Source organism: Bactrocera oleae, chromosome 4 (assembly GCF_042242935.1).
Source record: "Bactrocera oleae isolate idBacOlea1 chromosome 4, idBacOlea1, whole genome shotgun sequence".
NCBI lineage: Eukaryota > Metazoa > Arthropoda > Insecta > Diptera > Tephritidae > Bactrocera > Bactrocera oleae.
In genome coordinates, this window is record NC_091538.1 from 442,190 (window position 1) to 461,624 (window position 19,435).

Sequence of the window (19,435 nt, forward strand, 5' to 3'; positions counted from 1 at the left end):
GGAAGTCTTGTCGATTTCATCAAAATTTTTTTTTATCTTGTTACTATTCCAACTGTCTTCATCTAGAAAAGGCATATTTTCGTGTGTAGCATACATGTACCACAAGAGTTTTTTTAAATCACATTTTGGTGGCACGCATCTGTTTTGCATGACAGTTAAAATATTTTCGAAAGAGTTTGATAAGAGACATCGGCGGATCCTGTTGTCCAAATCGATAAGCATCCTAAGTTATTAAAAGAAAAAGGGAACTTTTTATTTATTAATTGAAAATCAATATATGAAGGAAATCATTGATATTAGGGTTATGTATACCGTACAAAATGAAGAAAAAAGTATATTATTTTCGATTTACTTTACTCTTCTATAATAGATATTATCTTTGGAAGTCTTCGACCTACCAAATGGTGTTAATACACCACAGCGGTTTTCGATATTCATAGAATATGTGTAAAATGTTATAATTAACAGTAAAACCTACCAATGTTGGTCATATTATTTATATTTTTGTACAATATATAAAAAATTTTCGGACACAATTTTTAGACTTTCCCGTACCCTATAGTACTTATTGCATATACATACATTTAAATAATCCATTATTTGAGGATAGTCATCTTTTTTTGTTAAAATTTACAAAAAAACTTCTGAACATGGAAAATGCACACAAAATATTTACGCAATGGTATTATAAGCAACGACTATATTTTATTACATAACTGTACATACACACATATATACAAATGCCATATATGAGAAATAACCATTAAAATGTGTCACTATTTTAAAGTTTACTAATTTACCTTACGTATATATTGTCCAGATTCGTGTTTTTAAAGTCAGCTTTGTAGAGAAAAAACATTAATATTAATTTGTAGGTGCATGCACTCAAGAACAAAAAAAAATTTACAGACAAATTTTTTCTCAGCATTTCTTAAGATATAAAATTAATTAAATATTTAAAAGTCCATTTTGTCGCTTCTTTTTATTAAGTGTCCACCACCAATGCTATCTAAAGTTCTCTTTGGATGGGAGTCGAATTTTTCATAGTTCACTCTGTCAATATTTCTAAGTCGAAGAAACACAGCCAGTGCTTTTTTTGAAATACTTAAGTAATTACGGCAATTGTATTGCGTATAGTTATCTTCGTCTGGTATTGTCAAAAGTAGATAAATTAGTTGCCCAAATAAATTGTAGTTGTCTGTTCGATAGTCGTGGTCGTTGCACAGTTCATCTAAGAGGTGAAGAAAACTTTCTATTAAAATGAAATAAATAGAATTCATAAAATGCAATGACACTTTAAATGAATTTTTGAATTAAAATTAATTATAAAAAAATGTATAAAATAACTCGTTAATAAGGATGATCTTTGCTTCAAGATTACTTAGTTGTTAGTACACTTTATCCAATTACCTTTCAAACCCGGGTAATTATCATTATACGTTGATGAGACCTATAACAAAAATAATGGGCTATTAAAACGGTTACAATTCACTGAATAATTTTTTTTGTTGCAAATTATCAATGCTCTTTATTTAACTATATAATATCTTAAGAAACAACTAATATACATATGTATATACGCCACTAATTTTAAGAGCGAACTTAAATTAAAAACTTGACTAATAAGAACTAAAAACAATTTTTTGAGGATAGTTATTCTATTCGCTTTATTAAATTTTATTTAAATTTATTACTTACTTTTGATGGCATAGCCATTGTAGCTACAACACAGACGACTAAAGATAGTAAAGAAATAATTTTCATTGTTGTAACAAATAAAATATTTATTGTTACGAAGTATTAGTCCCAACTCTTCTTACTTTTCAACTTTAACTGCCTGTTAGCTGCATTCTTCTGTCTTATTTATACCGGAATATTCTTTTCTAAATAAAGGGTGCTGTCCAATAAATTTGTAAGAATAAAGAGTCATAGATGAGATATTCAGGGGGTTACCTATTTGGTACTTTATGACCTTCCATGACATTCAATATCGTCTCACGCGACATATTTTTTTAATTTATGACAAGATTGTTGATATTTTTAAAGACGTGTTTTAATGTAAAAATATTCCAATCATGTTTCACTTCTTTTTGTTACATAGTTTTCGAGTTTATTATTTATTTAAAAAATGTTTTTTGCAAAGTTCTTTCAAGTAACATAATATCTTTTTCTAACATTTTTTTAGCTAACGGATCTGATTATTTACCCTGTATTATTAACTTGTATTTACATATCTATTGCTATGGTAACCGATGACTTGAAGCTAAGTTCTTTTTGTTGAATTCATATGTACACGCTCTTATGATAACAGTATGCAGTTATAATACCACAAATTATACAACCATATGCTAAATAACTAAATATAAAATATATTTCAGTTTCATCAAATATACGTAAAAATGCATTTATATGTAACTATGTACACAAATATATAACTTAAAATCTAAATTATATTGAGTAAAAAACATATGATAAATTTCTTCACGCATACATATATAAAAAAATACATTTATAAATAAATTTATTAACCATAGCTTAATAGAATTTAATGCAAGTAAAATTAAATCTATCTTCATATTATGGAATGTTCACAAGACATCTGTATTCTATTTCATGAGTTGAACCTGAGTTTTGGTCAAAATAGTGGTCAAACCTGGTTTATATAAACAGTACCCACCAAGTCAGATAAATTGAAAGAATTTAATTGGATGATCATTAACCTTATGAGTAACCCAAGAGTACCCAAGAGTTTCAGGTTGTTTTGTCAAGTCGGCCTTAGGACCTTAATAAGATATAGGAACTTTAACATAAATATATGGTAGTGATCTCTGATTTAATAGATGGCTTGCTGGATAGTTTGGTTTTTTTATTCGGATCAGCTAGTAAACTTTGAAAACGTACAAACAAACCGGTTGTATTTATTCCATATCACACAATTATGAAAATTATACAAGGTTCAAAAATGTATCCAATAGATGGCGCTGAATACACATTTACGAATAGAGTTCATATTTGGTTCCCAAATTCATAAAATTAATTAAATTATGTTTACTGTATGTTCAAATCACAAATTTTTATTATATGGGATTTAAAGACTTACGGACTAATAAAAGAGTATAATTCCATAAGGGCACTGTTTTTAAAGTGGAAGGAAACTTACCTGCAATGTCAAAATTATTGATTACATGATTCTCCGGAATAAAACATCAAGACTTTCAAATAAAATGCGGAGACTTATTTGAATTAAAGCAAGACTATAAAATAAGCCCCAGGTGTAGTGCCATTGCGTCTAGCCTTTGCAATATCTATCAATTAAATTGTGGGGAATAAACTTGAAAATATTGTGCTTAAAGGCAAAACCAGAGAATAAAAAAATAGTTTACGTTCTCTGGTAAAAGAATTAGAAAGTAAAGGTTCGACAGCGAATTAAATTAAAATTAATTAAATTAAAATTTAAACCGTGACTCTCGTGCCTCGATGTTATGTGTTTTAAAAGTCATATAGGGACTTCACTGGAAGCTGGATGCCAGCTGGGTCTATAAAACAAAAGCAGGCACCGTACTTGGCCAGTGCTTAAATGACTCTCGCTCCTCGATGTGATGTAATTTAAAAGTCACGAGGTAACCTCACGGCAATCTGGCTACCAACTGGCTCTATAAAAGAAAAGCAGACACTGTACTCGGCCAGTGCTTAGGTGACTCTCGCGCATCGATGTGATATGATTTAAAAGTCACGAGGTAACCTCACGGGAAGCTGTCTGTATATAAGTAAAGAACGCACCGTGCCCGACCAGTGCTTAGGTGACTCTCGTGCCTCGATGTGATGTAAATTAAAGGTCATGAGATGACCTTACGACAAGCTGGCTACCAGCTGGCTCTATAAAAGAAAAGCAGGCACTGCGCCTGGCCAGTACTTAGGTCACGAGGTAACCTCACGGCAATCTGGCTACCAACTGGCTCTATAAAAGAAAAGCAGACACTCTACTCGGCCAGTGCTTAGGTGACTCTCGCGCATCGATGTGATATGATTTAAAAGTCACGAGGTAACCTCACGGGAAGCTGTCTGTATATAAGTAAAGAACGCACCGTGCCCGACCAGTGCTTAGGTGACTCTCGTGCCTCGATGTGATGTAAATTAAAGGTCATGAGATGACCTCACGACAAGCTGGCTACCAACTGGCTCTATAAAAGAAAAGCAGGCACTGTGCCTGGTCAGTACTTAGGTGACTCTCGCGCACCGATGTGATGTGATTTAAAAGTCACGAGGTAACATAACGACAAGCTGTCTATATAAAAGAAAAGCAGGCACTGTGCCTGGCCAGTGCTTAGGTGACTCTCGCGCACCGATGTGATGTGATTTAAAAGTCACGAGGTAACCTCACGGCAAGCTGTCTGTATATAAGTAAAGAAGGCACCGTGCTAGACCAGTGCTTAGGTGACTCTCGTGCCTCGACGTGATGTAAATTAAAAGTCATGAGTCATGACCTCACGGCAAGCTGGCTACCAGATGGCTCTATAAAAGAAAAGCAGCCACTATGCATGGCCAGTGCTTAGGTGACTAGCGCCTCGCTGTAATGGATTTAAAAGTCACGAGGTAACCGAGGCAAGTAGGCTCTATATAAGAAGGCACCGTACAGTGGACTGGTCAGTCCTTAGGTGACGAATTAAAAGTCATGAGGTGGCCTCAGGGCAAGCTGACTCTCGCGCCTCGATGTGATGTAATTTAAAAGTCAGGAGGGAACCTCACAGAAGAAGGTTCACGCACTTGGGATACATGCAGTCAAAGGAAAATCATATTCGAACCATCAAACCCTCAATCATTCCAGAGTTTATTAGAGCTTTGGGGCTAGATAAAAAGTATATGAAAAGAATTAGAGGTCACAATAGACCAAAGGTCGCAGTACACATCCTCTATCCTTTATCTATCTATCTATCGATACAGTATGACCACAGTATTTATGCATCATTAGTATACAACGCCAAACAACATTGCAAACGATGCTTTGTATAATTTGACGTTATAAAACATTTCTACTTTTTATAACAGTTTTATTAGAAGCACAAACATAATTCAAATATATATGTAAGTATGTATGTACATATATTATATTCCTGCCAACATAAGTACATTATTTGGCAAAATCTCTGGATTTGATTCAAATTTAGTATATATTAACAAATACAATATACAATTAGGCTATATCGCATAAAATCATTATTTATCTCAGTAGTATAAAATCTTAATGCACATTTCAACATTAACGCAAGATTTAACCCAAGAGACGATATCGATCCAAAAATTAACTCATACTTTTTCATTACAACTTTCGACAATTTACCATCGTTAATATTCCATCACAAATGGTGACCAGTGTCAAATAACGATAGTTGGCCGTATCAATCAGAACTTGTACGAGATTGGGATCAAAGAAATAAATGAAGAACTTTGTAAACTGTACATTATTGCAGCTGTACAGTTTTTCTACACTATTTTAATTAGCCAACCCCTAATAGTTTGTGCAACATTTAGCAACAAGGAAAATTTTAAATAGATAGATTTATATTAAACCCAAAGCAAGTTGTAAACTATTCAAGAAATAAATAAATAAAATCACTGCTTATGTGTTATGTCAATTTCCAAAATATTTATTTGCTCTACTTTCTTGGTTGATTCCGAGCCATATCCTTAGGAAAAGTTCGAACAGGTGGTGTGCGGATACGACGAGCTTCTTTGGATCGATTCCTTACAACCTTTGAATGGATAGCACATGATACGCAATAATGCAGCTTTGCGTACAGCTTTGGCAAAATATATGCTAAGGAATAAATGGGCATTAAAAACCAACTGACATTAAATTAATCAACTTACTTTCCCAGATTGAAGCTTCAGAAATGTCTCTCACAGCAGCGGCTTCTACAATATTACGAATGACAAACTTCTTAATGGCTTTATCCTTTGGAACACATCGTGCGCAATTGGTACAGCGTACCGGCTTCACGTGCCCGCGATTATGTTTGCAACGACCTCCGTTACGGCGTTTCTTTGTCTGATCAATAAATAAAAAATTATACTGTCTTGAGTAAAGCATAGAAAAATTTTCAAGTAATGTTTTTAAAACATTGTTTTATTTCAAGTTACGAAACAGTGACGTAAATTTGAAAACACTAAACAATATTGTGAATTACGTTCTTAATAATACTTTTCCAAGAACGATATAATAGAGAAATTTGTTACGCACCATTTTCTTAACACTTGTCTTCGTTCAACAGGAAGCAGAGAAAGGAAAGACACAGACGCTGTTAACTTGGCTGTTGTTCAATTTTCGACTCAACAAGCACATGCATACAAAATACTGCATACTTCTCCGTTTATAGCAATAATGCTTAAATATTTTACAGAATACAATTTTTTTTATTTTTTAATAAATCTTTAAATATATCTACGCTTTTCTTCATCCGATCAATCAACCATAGCAAATATTATAATGTTTAAATATTCATTAAGTTAAATCGAAACCAAAATACATAAAATAAACACAGTTCTCCTGTAACAGAGTTGACCGGATCTTATACGGATAACTGTTGTAGCAAGTAATAATTCCAATTATACACAACTACATTCATCTCTACCCTAAATATAATATTAAATTATTTACTTATTAATTTATAAATTTTTGGATGAACGTGAACAACTTTTGTTAGTTTGCACAATTCATTAACATTCATATACCTTCTAACTAAAAGCTTCTATTTGGTTTGTTCTTTTAAATGCCATTTCTTATAAAATAAATATAAATTGTAAAGTATGAAGTACAAAAGAAAACAGAATTTTTGAAGTTGAGTACAAACCATTTCAAAACTTTCAGTCCAGTTGATAAGTTCGAGAGCAAGTGAGGGGAAATAATGTGAACATAGCATAATGGATTTACACAAAGGTTATGATTATACTTGCTTGTCTCTAGGGAATATGAATCGACTTCATGTTGAATATGAAATGATTTCCCATTCTTAATATCACTGTGTTTAATATATAACAGCAGGAGGAAAAACCATATGCAATGCCTAATCATTAGAATAAAATATAAAATTGAATAAAGTGAGTGATGTGTATCTGTATTTTGCTCTGAGTAAGAGTGTTGTTTCTAATTACAGTTTATATCGCTTCTTTTAATAGCTAACGACGGAAGAACTAACAGCATCCAAAATTTTCAATGGCATTGGCCTTTTATCCGCACGTTTTGAATTGCATAAAACGGCGACCTTTGCAAAGAATAAGTTACCATCAATGCACACGGCTGTTATATACATTGAACAACAATTCCTATAAAAGATGGTGTCAAATTTATGAATTGAGCACCTATATTTTGGGTTCTAATTACCAAAATAAACGACAAATCCATAATAAAAATGTAGTACATACAAAAAACACAAACCAACCTAGATTGGAGGATCTAGATCGTGCTTTCAGAGTTCTGCAAGAAACGTTGCCTAAATTATTTATAGAACCACTAGATTATTCGATTTACAGTCCTAACTTGGTATTTGAAAATAATATTACTGGTAAACAAACAATTGGATTGTACCATTATGTGAAACAAATCGCACTTTTGCGCACAGTCGGGCATTTAAAATATGCTTACGTCAAGTTCGAAGTGCTTAAAATTACGAAGCATACTGAAGATTATACTGTGAAAATTAGGTGGAGAGTTCGTGGTATATCTGGACTAAAAGTTATGCTTTCATTTTGGAAATATAAACTGTGGCAAATGAAAGAAGTTTTTGACGAGCAGGAGTCATGGTATGATGGATTTTCAGTTTGTTATTTAGGACACGATGGACTTATACATAAACATGTTGTGGATAGAGTAATGCCAGATGAAAATAAAGAAATAGTTGAACCGGAATCCGGGCAAAGCTTGCCGACGGGGTCCGTGGCAGTTACATCGCCAAAGTTATAAAAGTAGCTGGCTACAAAGTTTCGATAAAGATTCTTCTATTTATTTAAAGCTGTTATCAATTGAAGAAAGTAAATAAACACATCCCCTTTTGTGTAATTTTCTTCCTATGTATGTTCTTTTGTATTATTTTTGAATTTTTAGGCTTATTATAGAAATTTCAGAACAATGATTTCATTTCATATACAAATCTTTTGTAAAGTGAATTCTTGAAATGTTAAATTTGTTTGCATAATGTATTTGAATGGAAGTTTTATATACATACAATAATTGACATATAATTAAGCCAATTTTCATTGAGTTACTGACAGAAATCATATGCACATGGGTTTGATAAATACGGTCGTGATTAACTTTATACTTATCCGTGCTTTATACTCCAAACAAATTTTCAAAACAGTGATGGTATCTCAGAAAATCGATTATTTTCTCTCCATTCATTTTACAACGCCTCTCCATAGGCAATAAATGTTATGTTAACGCACTGAAAGCCAATTATCAGTTAAGTCATCGATTAATTTCCCAACAGCGCTACCAGAACTTCTGTTAAAATTTTAACGAGTTTCTTAAGACAGAATTGACAAATCTAACTAAACTTCTTCTGTACGAGAAGTCATTGGACATTGCATATTACCTACAGTTATCCCAATACTTAACCAGGTAACTAATGTAGGAAACAAACGTTGGTTATCCGGACGTTACACAATCAAAAATTTGTTTATTTTTTGCCGATTACTACCGATAGTTAAAGTGCACTTGACCTTTATAAATAGGTCAGTATCAGCCACCTAGTGTAGCCGGTTCAGATGCCTGTGACCGTGTGCGTGAATTAGATTGTAGTGACTGTTTGGCTGCATATATAGCAGTTAATGAACCTATAAATTGTCCAAATTTATTCACGCGCTATTCAACTATAGGAAAAAGGTCACAGCAGCCCTAATGTTTATATACTTATAAAGCAGTATAGATTTATATATTTCTTGGCAACTCTATTATTTTCCAGTGTATTCGGGTTGCATTATGTGCGTCATTTCATAAATTTTCCACACCGTCAAATTGTTGTGATTTCAGCAAATTTATTCGTGAACCGTGGTTAAGTGAATTGTACTTACACAAGAAATGATTGCATGAACGTAAATGGAAAAGAAAACAAAAAACTTAGTATGAGTTTTAAAACTGAAAACTCGGAATCCGTCGGTAAATATACTTGTGGAAGAATTCAGAATATTTTTTTGTTGAGCATATTTAGGCAATTGCTGTGCTATATATGGTCTATGTATAATACGGGGAAAAAACAATGTATTGCAATTTTCCGGTTGCAGTGTTTTAACTTTTGTACTTATGAAAGTGATTATTTAAGTATATATGTAGACATTTACATATTCAATTAACCGTGCAATGGTTGTTCATCTGAAAAGATATGCAAATATGTTTGCGATTTGGGGGATACAGTTTTAAATAATGAAGTATTGTTGTAATTTACATGTTAGCATACGACAATATCTGTTAAACTATGCAAATATGTATATTCCTAGATCTATTTTAAGTTATGCGGGTTGGTGATGACGTTTAATAGGTAATATTATTGTACCAAGTATTATCAAAGTTAAGTCAATATAACTATAACTTAATTCTTTAAGGCAACTATATACTATAAAAACATTTATATTTATTATTGGATTTAATATTTGAATGTATCTAATTTTTAAAAAGTACACAGCGGTAATAGATTTTCTAAGCGTTTGAAAATATTAGAATCGTTAATATTTCAAAAAGGAGTAACCAATGGAATGCTGACAGCTAAAACTTACTTACAAGAAAAAACCGATATACTTTCGAATATTGATGGTAAAGCTGTGTCAATTGAAACACTGTTGGACACTCTACTTGTTTTGTACGATGAATGCTGCAATTCATCATTGAGACGAGAGAAGACGCTGGCTGATTTTATAAAGTTAGGTAAGTGAAGTTGTATATATTTATGTTGGCTTATACCCGATCAAATCACCTTATATATATATATTGTTATCTTGATATAGGAAGCACACATTTCTACTTTTTACAAAATCAATTTTTTTTTGAACTTGTTTTAATAAACAAAATTCATGTTGGAAAACCTTTTAACCTTGATATTTTTAAATTAGAACTTTTTTGCTGATACTGAGATAAAAATTTATTTATATGCATTGTATATGTTACATATGGATATATTATATTTATCAAAAATTATTACAAATTGCAAGCACTAATAAACAATTTGTTTGTTGTAGTAAAACCAGTGGCTACATTGTTTAAACAACTACGTTTATCTAGAGATGATTTTGAAACGATTAAAATTATTGGGCGTGGCGCCTTTGGGGAAGTGTGTGTTGTTCGAATGCTTGCAACGCACCAGATATTCGCAATGAAAACATTAAACAAATGGGAAATGCTTAAACGTGCGGAAACAGCGTGTTTCCGAGAAGAACGCGATGTTTTGGTGTACGGAGATAGACAATGGATAACAAATTTGCATTATGCTTTTCAGGATGATAGCAATTTGGTAATTATGAATCTAAAGATATTGAATTGTGTAATATTGTAAGTGTAGACGGTAATGGTTTGTTTTTGTTTTGTATATAAATTGAATAGTATCTTGTAATGGATTATTATTGTGGTGGAGACTTGTTAACCCTATTAAGCAAATTTGAAGATCGTTTGCCTGAGGATATGGCGAAATTTTATATTGCTGAGACAATTTTGGCAATAGATAGCATACATAAACTCCAATATGTACACCGTGACATAAAGCCGGATAATTTGGTGCTTGACATGAAAGGACACATACGGTTAGCTGATTTCGGATCTTGCTTACGGATTGGTATAGATGGAATGGTCCAATCAAATGTCGCCGTAGGTACCCCGGATTACATTTCTCCTGAAATACTTCGAGCAATGGAAGATGGTCAGGGTAGATATGGAGCTGAATGTGATTGGTGGTCGCTTGGAGTTTGTATGTATGAAATGTTGTATGGCGAAACACCTTTTTATGCTGAGAGTCTTGTTGAAACATATGGAAAGATAATGAACCATCAAAATTGCTTCGACTTTCCTGCTCAGGAGACTCTTGATTATGTTATATCAGAAGAAGCAAAAGATTTAATGCGGAAGCTCATTTGTGCACCTGAAAATCGTTTAGGACAAAATGGTACAGATGATTTTAAAAACCACCCTTGGTTTGCAGGATTAGATTGGGATAACCTTAGATATAGTCAAGCCCCCTACATACCTGAAGTGTCAAGTCCAACTGATACCTCCAATTTTGATGTTGATGATACAGATATGCATCTCTCCGACACTGTGCCACCAGCAGCCAATATTGCTTTTTCTGGTCTTCATTTACCATTCATTGGATTTACTTTTACTCAATGTAGCTCTTTATCTGATTTGGGAAAGGTTGAAATTAATTGCAGCCATGCAATTGTCGACATAGACAAATCTATGGATCCTGAAATAATGGAGGAAAAATGTAATCTCATTGAAGAAATAAATTGTTTAAAACGGAAAAATTATGAGCTTGAAAACAAATTGAAAAACTTAGAAATTATTGAAAAGGCAACACCCGAAGATTGCAACAACCCCGCTTATATAGCACGGTTGAAAGAATTGGAACAAGAATTGAACGAAGTGAAACGGGAAAAATGTCTCACATCAAAAGAGTATGGTGAAGCACTGGATAGAATAAAAACTCAAGAATCTGAATTAAAAGATGCCATATGCCAACGAAAATTGGCAATGATGGAATACGCAGAAGTTACCGATAAATTATCCGAATTACGTTCTCAAAAACAAAAATTATCACGGCAGGTGAGTTTACATTTTGTTTTTAATGTGATTTGTCTAATCGTTGCACGAAAAATATTTTTTAGGTTCGTGATAAAGAGGAAGAGTTGGAATCAGTTATGAAAAAAATAGACAACTTGCGAAATGATCTTCGAAAGGCAGATAAAAACCGACGGGAACTTGAGCTACGAGTAGAAGATGCCATAACTGACATGGCAAAAGAAAAAAAACAAAGAGAACGTTCTGAAGAATATTGTCGCCAGCTGCAGTCAGAATTACGAAGCAAAAGTAATACAGATATGAACTCCACTTTTCCAGCGAATGAGCCGTTGCGATACGAAATCGAAAGAATTGAGGTACAATATTCGGAAAAACTGAATCAGCAACAAACCCGCTTTAACATTGAGCTATCTGAACTGCGAGAGCAGCTAATGGAATCCGAGAAGAATCGGGACTTCCTAATAATAGAACTTCAAAAAACTCGTGAAAAATGCGACTTAAGTAGATTAGAATCTCAAAATGACACTGTAGATACATTAAGTGAGCAGAAAAAAATGTATGAGCAAGAGAAGAGTATATGGGCAGAAGAAAAAAGAAGATTATTATCAGAAATGGAAAATCTCAAAGAATCCATAAGACAACTACAAACAAAGCAAATAGAAGACCAAAATAATTGTGAAGAATTAAGGTACTTCTTATGTAGGCACGTTTATGTTTACTAATTATCTTCATATTCAGTATACAGTTGGACATTACATTGACTTTTTTATTTTGAAATCGATAGGACAAAGCGGCAAGCTATAATACAATGGGAACGACAAATGTCCGAAATAATACAGTGGGTATCTGACGAAAAGGATGCTCGAAGTTACTTACAAGCCTTAGCAACAAAAATGACTGAGGAGGTTGAATATCTAAAACACTCAGGTAAACAATTCTAAATTAAAAATATAATTTTAATTTATTAAAATATTTCCTCTTCTTAAGATGTAACGCCACAAATTCAAAGTTCATTTGTGGAATACATTGTTTTATATATGTTAAAATTACTACTGAATATGCAACATCGGTGACTTTATTTTTATCCACCGAATATCTCATAATTTTTGGTAAAATCGATTGGTCATTCACTGTATGTTTTAAGAAAAAATTACATATAGTATTTGTGGAATATTTAATTCTCCTATTGTTCTAGAGTATTGTGTATTGAATAAATTACTCGTACTCTAGGTAATGTATATCCTCCTGCCTTATATATGTTGATATAAAATATTAAATTAGTCGAATTCTATATTATTCGCAACAATTATTTGTATATTTAACTGTTTCTATCATTATCCACCTCAGCTTTCATAAATTAAATTCTGCAATAAAATCTTCTATTCATGTATAGGTTCATTTCAGCAAAACTATGAAACGAAAAATTGGCGTAATAGACGTTCTCAAAAGCTTGATAAGATGGAGTTATTGAATTTACAAAGTTCACTTCAGGCCGAGATCCAGGCAAAAACGCTTATTTCGGAAGAACTTAGTAGGACACGAGCAGAATTAATTGCAACTCAGAAGTATGTAAACAATTTATGAAAAGTTGAGGACAATTCCTTCTAATAAACATTTTTTTCGAATGTTTGAGTAGCATAAAAATGCGATGTAATAAGTTATAACCGAAACTTAATTGTATTTTATAACTTCTAACTTATTTATGCTTAATGTTATTGACATAACAATAGATACTATTGTTTCTCAGTATCTATTTTCATATACTAATGTTTTAAATATTTATAATAATTATCGTCTACATTTTTTTACTCTTAGGGATCTACGAGAAAGTCGTAATCGTTGTGATTCTGCTTTATATGAGCTTCATCATAAGGAAAATGAAATTCGCGATATTCAAAAAACATTAGAAACTTCGGAAGGATGTAAGTACGCTTTTATTTTTGCTATATATCAAAATATTTAATATTTAAATAATTGAAATATAATGTGGGTTAAGCCCAGTCAAGTGCTGCTATTAGCTGTTTACTTTTTTATCGAAAGTCCACGGAATGTCTCAAAATTAGTTCACTCCTGTTTTAAAATGACAACGTACAACATAAAGTTTGTACAAAAATTTTTGTATCAATCTTATTGTACAATCGATTATAATCGATGTTTGAAATATTCGAATATATGTAGAACTAATAAATTTTAGTAACACTGGAAAAAAGTGGGGTATAAAAATTATCGTATAGAAAGTTTTCTTAGCTGACAGTTATTAATTAATTTGCCTGAAAAACTATCTAAGATATTATTTACATAAATATATATTAAGCTTAGTTAATTTTTCTTTATTGAGTCATATTGACAGAAATATTTATTCACTATTTATTTTTAATTCATAATTTGTAGATAAATTGTATATACAAGATATGCTAACTAAGTTATTGGATGATAGTATGAAGTTATGCCCAGTACGGGGGCGAAGAAGTGGAAAAAGCATGACAACAGAATTCTGCAGAAACACGCCAATAAATATTCATCAGGGCAAACTCACGGAGCTTGCCGAACCTCTTAATGAGTTAATTACTAATTTGAAAAAAGCAAGTGAAAGCATAGATACCAACTCAATGACAGGGGCAACTAATATAATAGATGTGTTAAGATTTTCATTGCAAGTACAACAAGCCCAACAAGAACCAATGCACGAAAAATCGCAATATATTTTTGAAAATCTTCATAGACTTGCAAAAAAAGTTGTACACCGCTTTAGCATATCTTTATGGGTTGGAGTTACATCGTGTTTTGTAGGCATATTTTTGTTTTTGTTACGCGATTATAACTTTTCAAATTTTTTTACAGTTAAAAAATTTTAGGAGCGGATCTTCAGTTAATAAAAGAAAAAAAAAATTGGGGGTTTTAAAACGAAAAACTTAAAAACTAAGCTTTCTTTCAATGACTTTCAACGTATTTCTCAAATTTTATTGTTGAATGTTGTTAATCAGTTTTAATAAACAATTAAAATAAAGAGAAAAAAATAAATAATAAAATTAAATAATACATGAAATATATATTATGGAAATGAAGTGTTTGCAGTTATGTAATAAGAATCGTTTTTTATCTATTAACTAATTGCGTGTTTTTAGCATGAAATATTTTTTTAATTATCAGAAATCCAACATACATACATACAAATGTGCATTCCATATGAGTTTGTTTACTAAAACTAACAAAACAATTAGTGTTAATATCAATAACTATTTAGTATAACTCAAAATATAAATAGAGCAGAGCTTATAAAGTGATACGTGCTATTATTTCAAGAATAAAAACTGTGTATTGGTGTTGTTAATGTAAAATTTCAGTATATATTAGTAATGACTTATTTGAGTTTACAGCTGGTATACCAGAAATTTAATTTGAATTTTTTCATTAAATAAGGGTTTGAAATAATTATTCATTGGAAGTGCTTTTATGAAACCGTATAAGCACGTGACATGTATATGTCGAAAATTAAGCAGATTGCAGAAATCGTGCAAAGTTATACATACATATGTATGTACTTTTATACGTATCATACGCATATGTAATATCATAATATTCGTATTTATATAAAAATCTTAATGTAGACATTAAAACTCGTTAAACTTTACACTTTTGCATTAAATTGCATACATATTATGTATTTTGCTTATTTTTCATGGCGTTCTTTTATGTTTCATGCTAATAATCCACATTTTTCTCATTTCATGTCGCTTTTTTGATCCTACAACGATGCGTGTTAAACCGTACGATCCAATTGCCTGGTTTTCTGCCTAATAACATAACTAATAAATACATTGATTGCATAATTGTATTTATGTATGTAAATTTACGCTTTTCCTAATCTCCGTTTTTATCAACGATTATATGATATATAAATGATAATTTTAAACAGTTCTGGAAAGACCTTCTTCGCAAACGTCTTGTAACTATTTCTTTAAGGAATCTGCAGGAAATATTGAAATTCCGGATATTGATGCTGATAGCAATATTTCCAGAGATGTTATGGTATGTTTGCTAATGTCCATGTATTTTAGTGATAACTTTAAATTTCTTGTTGTATTGCAGGGTAGTTCATTTAATAATAATTTGTCACTCGGAAATTTAAAACAAACTCAAAACTCTTCTGCAACTTCAAGTAGTTCGTATACTATTCGTTATCCGCAAAACTCGAAGCTGGACTCACTGTATCCATATTATATGGTAGAAAAAAAACATTTTTTAACAACAGACTACAAAAATGAACAAGATAATAGCGATTTGGATGATATTCACGGCCATCATAGTAAGTCAAGCTCTAAAAGCAGCATTAGTGTTAAACCTCTTGAATTGCATCCAACGAATGTAGCAGCCACCAAAGTGCACCAGTTTTTGGTTAGAACTTTCAGCAGCCCAACAAAATGTAACCACTGCACTTCGCTGATGGTTGGCCTAACCAGACAGGGTGTTGTATGTGAGTTTTGTGGTTTTGCCTGTCACACTGTTTGTTGTCAGAAAGTTCCTACAATATGTCCTGTGCCAATTGATCAAACGAAGCGGCCGTTGGGCATTGACCCAACTCGAGGGATTGGTACAGCTTATGAGGGATATGTAAAAGTGCCAAAGATGGGTATTATAAAAAGGGGTTGGGTGCGTCAATTTGTAGTCGTATGTGATTTCAAGTTATTCTTGTACGATATATCAGCGGAAAGAAGTGCTTTGCCCAGTGTGAATGTTTCACAAGTTCTAGACATGAGAGATCCGGAATTTGCTGTTGCCAGTGTTCGAGAGAGTGACGTCATACATGCTACAAAGAAAGATGTGCCATGCATATTTAGGGTAAGTGTTTTCAGCGATATGAATAAGCTTCACATGTTATTTAAAAAGTGTGTATTCATTTCAATATATTTATGGAATTTTAGATTAAGACTTCCTTGATTGAAGGAGGGTCCACGTGTAATACCTTAATGTTGGCAGACAATGAAACAGAGAAGCGAAAATGGGTAGTTGCCTTAGGTGAATTGCATCGCATACTAAAACGCAATAATCTCCCGAATACAGCTATATTTAAAGTACACGAAATACTAGACAGTTCTCTGACAATAGTGAGGAGTGCATTAAGCTCTGTTATAGTTTATCCTGATCAGTTTTTACTGGGAACAGAGGATGGCTTATATTGTATTAATCTAGAAGAATATGGTAAGTAAACCATGTATTGAAATTAATATTACTTTCGAATTTTTAAAGATATAGCATGTGGTTATTTGTGACAGTTCTAGAATAATATTACAAAACTTCCCTTAAAAAAATGACTGTTTTCTATGGAATGACATTGGAAACTACATATATGACCCATTTAAATAAGTTTAAATACCTGCGTTGTAAAATAAAACAATGCAAGAATAAAACTAAACTCGTTTAAAAAAAGTTTCAAGACAGTTACATGCGAAATATATTTGGTTGTTGTAAATTAAGACATTTTACCTTAAATAATAAATAATAATTAACAAATATAAATAAGGCTTATACATATAGTTGTCATTTTATTTTATTTAAATTTTCATAGAAATAAATCGTATTGGTGAAAGTAAAAAGATTATTCAAATGTGGTACGTAGAAGAAGAGCACATTCTAGTCATTTTGTGCGGTAAACAAAGGCATATACGCTTGCTTCCCATAAGAGCTTTGGAAGTGAGCGACGTGGAGTGGATAAAAGTTTCAGACTCTAAAAATTGTATTGCGGCATGCACCGGCATCATTCGTCGATCCCCGGTGAATATTTATGCGTTTGTCGTAGCATTGAAGCGTCCAACCAATCAAACACAAGTGGTGGTGTATGAGATAAATCGAAACCATTTAAGGCATCAAAAAATGTGTGAATTCACCGTGGCGTATCCAGTCCAGAGCCTTCAAATTTTGTCAGACATAAGGCTTGTTATCGGTCATCAAAGCGGCTTCACTGCCTATTATTTACAGGGCGAAGCGACGACTACTTGTAAGTTGACATCATAATTTTTTTAGTTTTAGCTAATATAAATATTCAATTCATAGCATTAATACATCCGGAAAATCAATTGTGTGCCTTTTTAAACTATTCTGGCGTGGATGCCGTTCGTGTAATTGAAATACAGTGTCCTGGAGGAATATTCGGAGAGTATTTATTAGTATTTCAAACATTAGCTATTTACGTGGATCTTCAAGGCAGAAAATCCAGGGATCGAGAAATTACATATCCAGCTAATCCAACTCACATAAGTAAATTAATATTATATTTCGTTATGTTTATCACATACTTTCCCTTCTCTCATACAAATCAGGATTATTGGCATAAAAAAAGTCCTATAGTTTACATATGTTTTTCATTATTATTTTCAGCGTATTTGGATGGACATTTGCTAGTATTTTCGGAAACGCATGTGGATATTTTCAACACCCAAACCGCAGATTGGGTGCAGTCAATTGGACTAAAACGAGCGCAACCGTTAGGACCACAAACAAATTTCGTTTTGACTTATGTTAACGATGCGCCTATTGTTGTATATTTAGCCAACATACACACAAGTATGTTGTTATTATTGTGTTATTAAAAATTTTATAAGTATTTTAATTATTTTTATTTATAGAAGAACTTATTCACATTGGATCTGCAGAAAAATCAGGATCTAAAAATCCTCGACGAAGATTTTCTGTTCGCGAAGTGAACAAGTCATTTAAAAGGTATATAAAATAATTTAAATCAAACTAAAACTTTTTTGAAAATGTATATATTTCTCCTTAGGTATTTACCGTATTTGCTTGCAAGAAATGTATATATTTGAAGTTGAAAATTTTGAAAACTGATTTCTCATTTTAGCACAAGCGACAGGAGATCTAAAATGATATCAGCTCCAACAAATTTTAATCACATTTCACATATGGGACCAGGAGACGGAATTCAAAACCAACGGCTTTTGGATCTTCCTACTACTATAGAAACAGCTGATCAGATAAGCAATCAATCTTTTATTATACGTCAATCTTCACTTACACCACACGCTACTGCACGCCAAATGATAAATTCACAAAATGGTTAAATACTCATGTTGAATGGAATTTATATTAATAGTTATTCAATTACAGGAAATCCTCAAAAAGCTCTTACAATTGATCAACAGAGAACAATTGAATCAGAGCAACTTCAAGCACAAGCTCGCTCACCAAGTCCAGTTTCTAATTTGAGCTCACCAAAGGATTCACCGGACATACAGTCTTATTTGCCGTTTTAAGGTCATATAATGTATTATTTTTTTGTATTTATTTATTTTTTATGTTACATTATAATAAGTTTTACTATTTTTTTTAAATAAATATGCTCATACTTATTTGTATATTTAAAACATGAGGACAAAATATGAATTTTAAACTAGAATGGTGAGTTTATGTATAAGCGATAATAGATATTTATTACTATGTTACTGGATAGTATGATCCTTAAAAGAATGGAACTTTATTTAAACTTATGTCATATCATACTACATAATTAGATAGAAGAGATGATTTGTGTACCAATAACCGCTTTGATACGCATCCAAAATCAAATGGTTAGTTTCGAATTATGAAAACCTTATAATTCAGTTACGTTAGTACATATATCGTCAGATATTTCATCAATTTTATCTG

General features: G+C 32.0%; 3 protein-coding genes and 1 non-coding gene across 6 annotated transcripts; 2 read left to right on the forward strand and 2 right to left on the reverse strand.

The window, feature by feature from the left end:
• Positions 1-48: 48 nt before the first annotated feature.
• LOC106617509 (uncharacterized) lies at positions 49-1,816 on the reverse strand. The gene is made up of 4 exons (XR_001330726.3): positions 1,699-1,816; positions 1,411-1,450; positions 801-1,231; positions 49-223 (listed from the first exon to the last, which is right to left on the reverse strand). It is a non-coding gene; the product is annotated as an uncharacterized protein (transcript).
• A 3,801-nt stretch (positions 1,817-5,617) lies between these two features.
• RpS26 (ribosomal protein S26) lies at positions 5,618-6,384 on the reverse strand. Its single transcript, XM_014234727.3, has 3 exons — positions 6,239-6,384; positions 5,869-6,046; positions 5,618-5,815 (listed from the first exon to the last, which is right to left on the reverse strand). The coding sequence occupies exons 1-3, from the start codon at positions 6,239-6,241 to the stop codon at positions 5,655-5,657; spliced, it is 342 nt and encodes a 113-aa protein (XP_014090202.1). The 5' UTR covers positions 6,242-6,384; the 3' UTR covers positions 5,618-5,654.
• Positions 6,385-6,936: 552 nt separating this feature from the next.
• LOC106617508 (uncharacterized protein C6orf136 homolog) lies at positions 6,937-8,068 on the forward strand. Of its 2 annotated transcripts, none has more exons than XM_014234735.3 (2): positions 6,937-7,095; positions 7,174-8,068. In XM_014234735.3, exon 2 carries the CDS (start codon positions 7,211-7,213, stop codon positions 7,955-7,957), a length of 747 nt encoding a protein of 248 aa, XP_014090210.1. In that variant the 5' UTR covers positions 6,937-7,095; positions 7,174-7,210; the 3' UTR covers positions 7,958-8,068. The 2 variants fall into 2 exon arrangements, with proteins under 2 accessions (XP_014090210.1, XP_014090211.1); XM_014234736.3 differs by having other exon boundaries at positions 6,951-7,095; positions 7,152-8,068.
• Positions 8,069-8,973: 905 nt separating this feature from the next.
• Positions 8,974-19,152, forward strand: gek (serine/threonine-protein kinase gek). Of its 2 annotated transcripts, none has more exons than XM_014234745.3 (17): positions 8,974-9,151; positions 9,668-9,913; positions 10,225-10,496; positions 10,586-11,800; positions 11,863-12,479; positions 12,561-12,703; positions 13,170-13,341; positions 13,592-13,698; positions 15,693-15,805; positions 15,866-16,615; positions 16,699-16,975; positions 17,343-17,771; positions 17,828-18,031; positions 18,152-18,337; positions 18,400-18,493; positions 18,630-18,844; positions 18,896-19,152. In XM_014234745.3, exons 1-17 carry the CDS (start codon positions 9,082-9,084, stop codon positions 19,039-19,041), a joined length of 5,256 nt encoding a protein of 1,751 aa, XP_014090220.1. In that variant the 5' UTR covers positions 8,974-9,081; the 3' UTR covers positions 19,042-19,152. The 2 variants fall into 2 exon arrangements, with proteins under 2 accessions (XP_014090220.1, XP_014090221.1); XM_014234746.3 differs by having other exon boundaries at positions 8,975-9,151; positions 11,863-12,464.
• Positions 19,153-19,435: the final 283 nt, after the last annotated feature.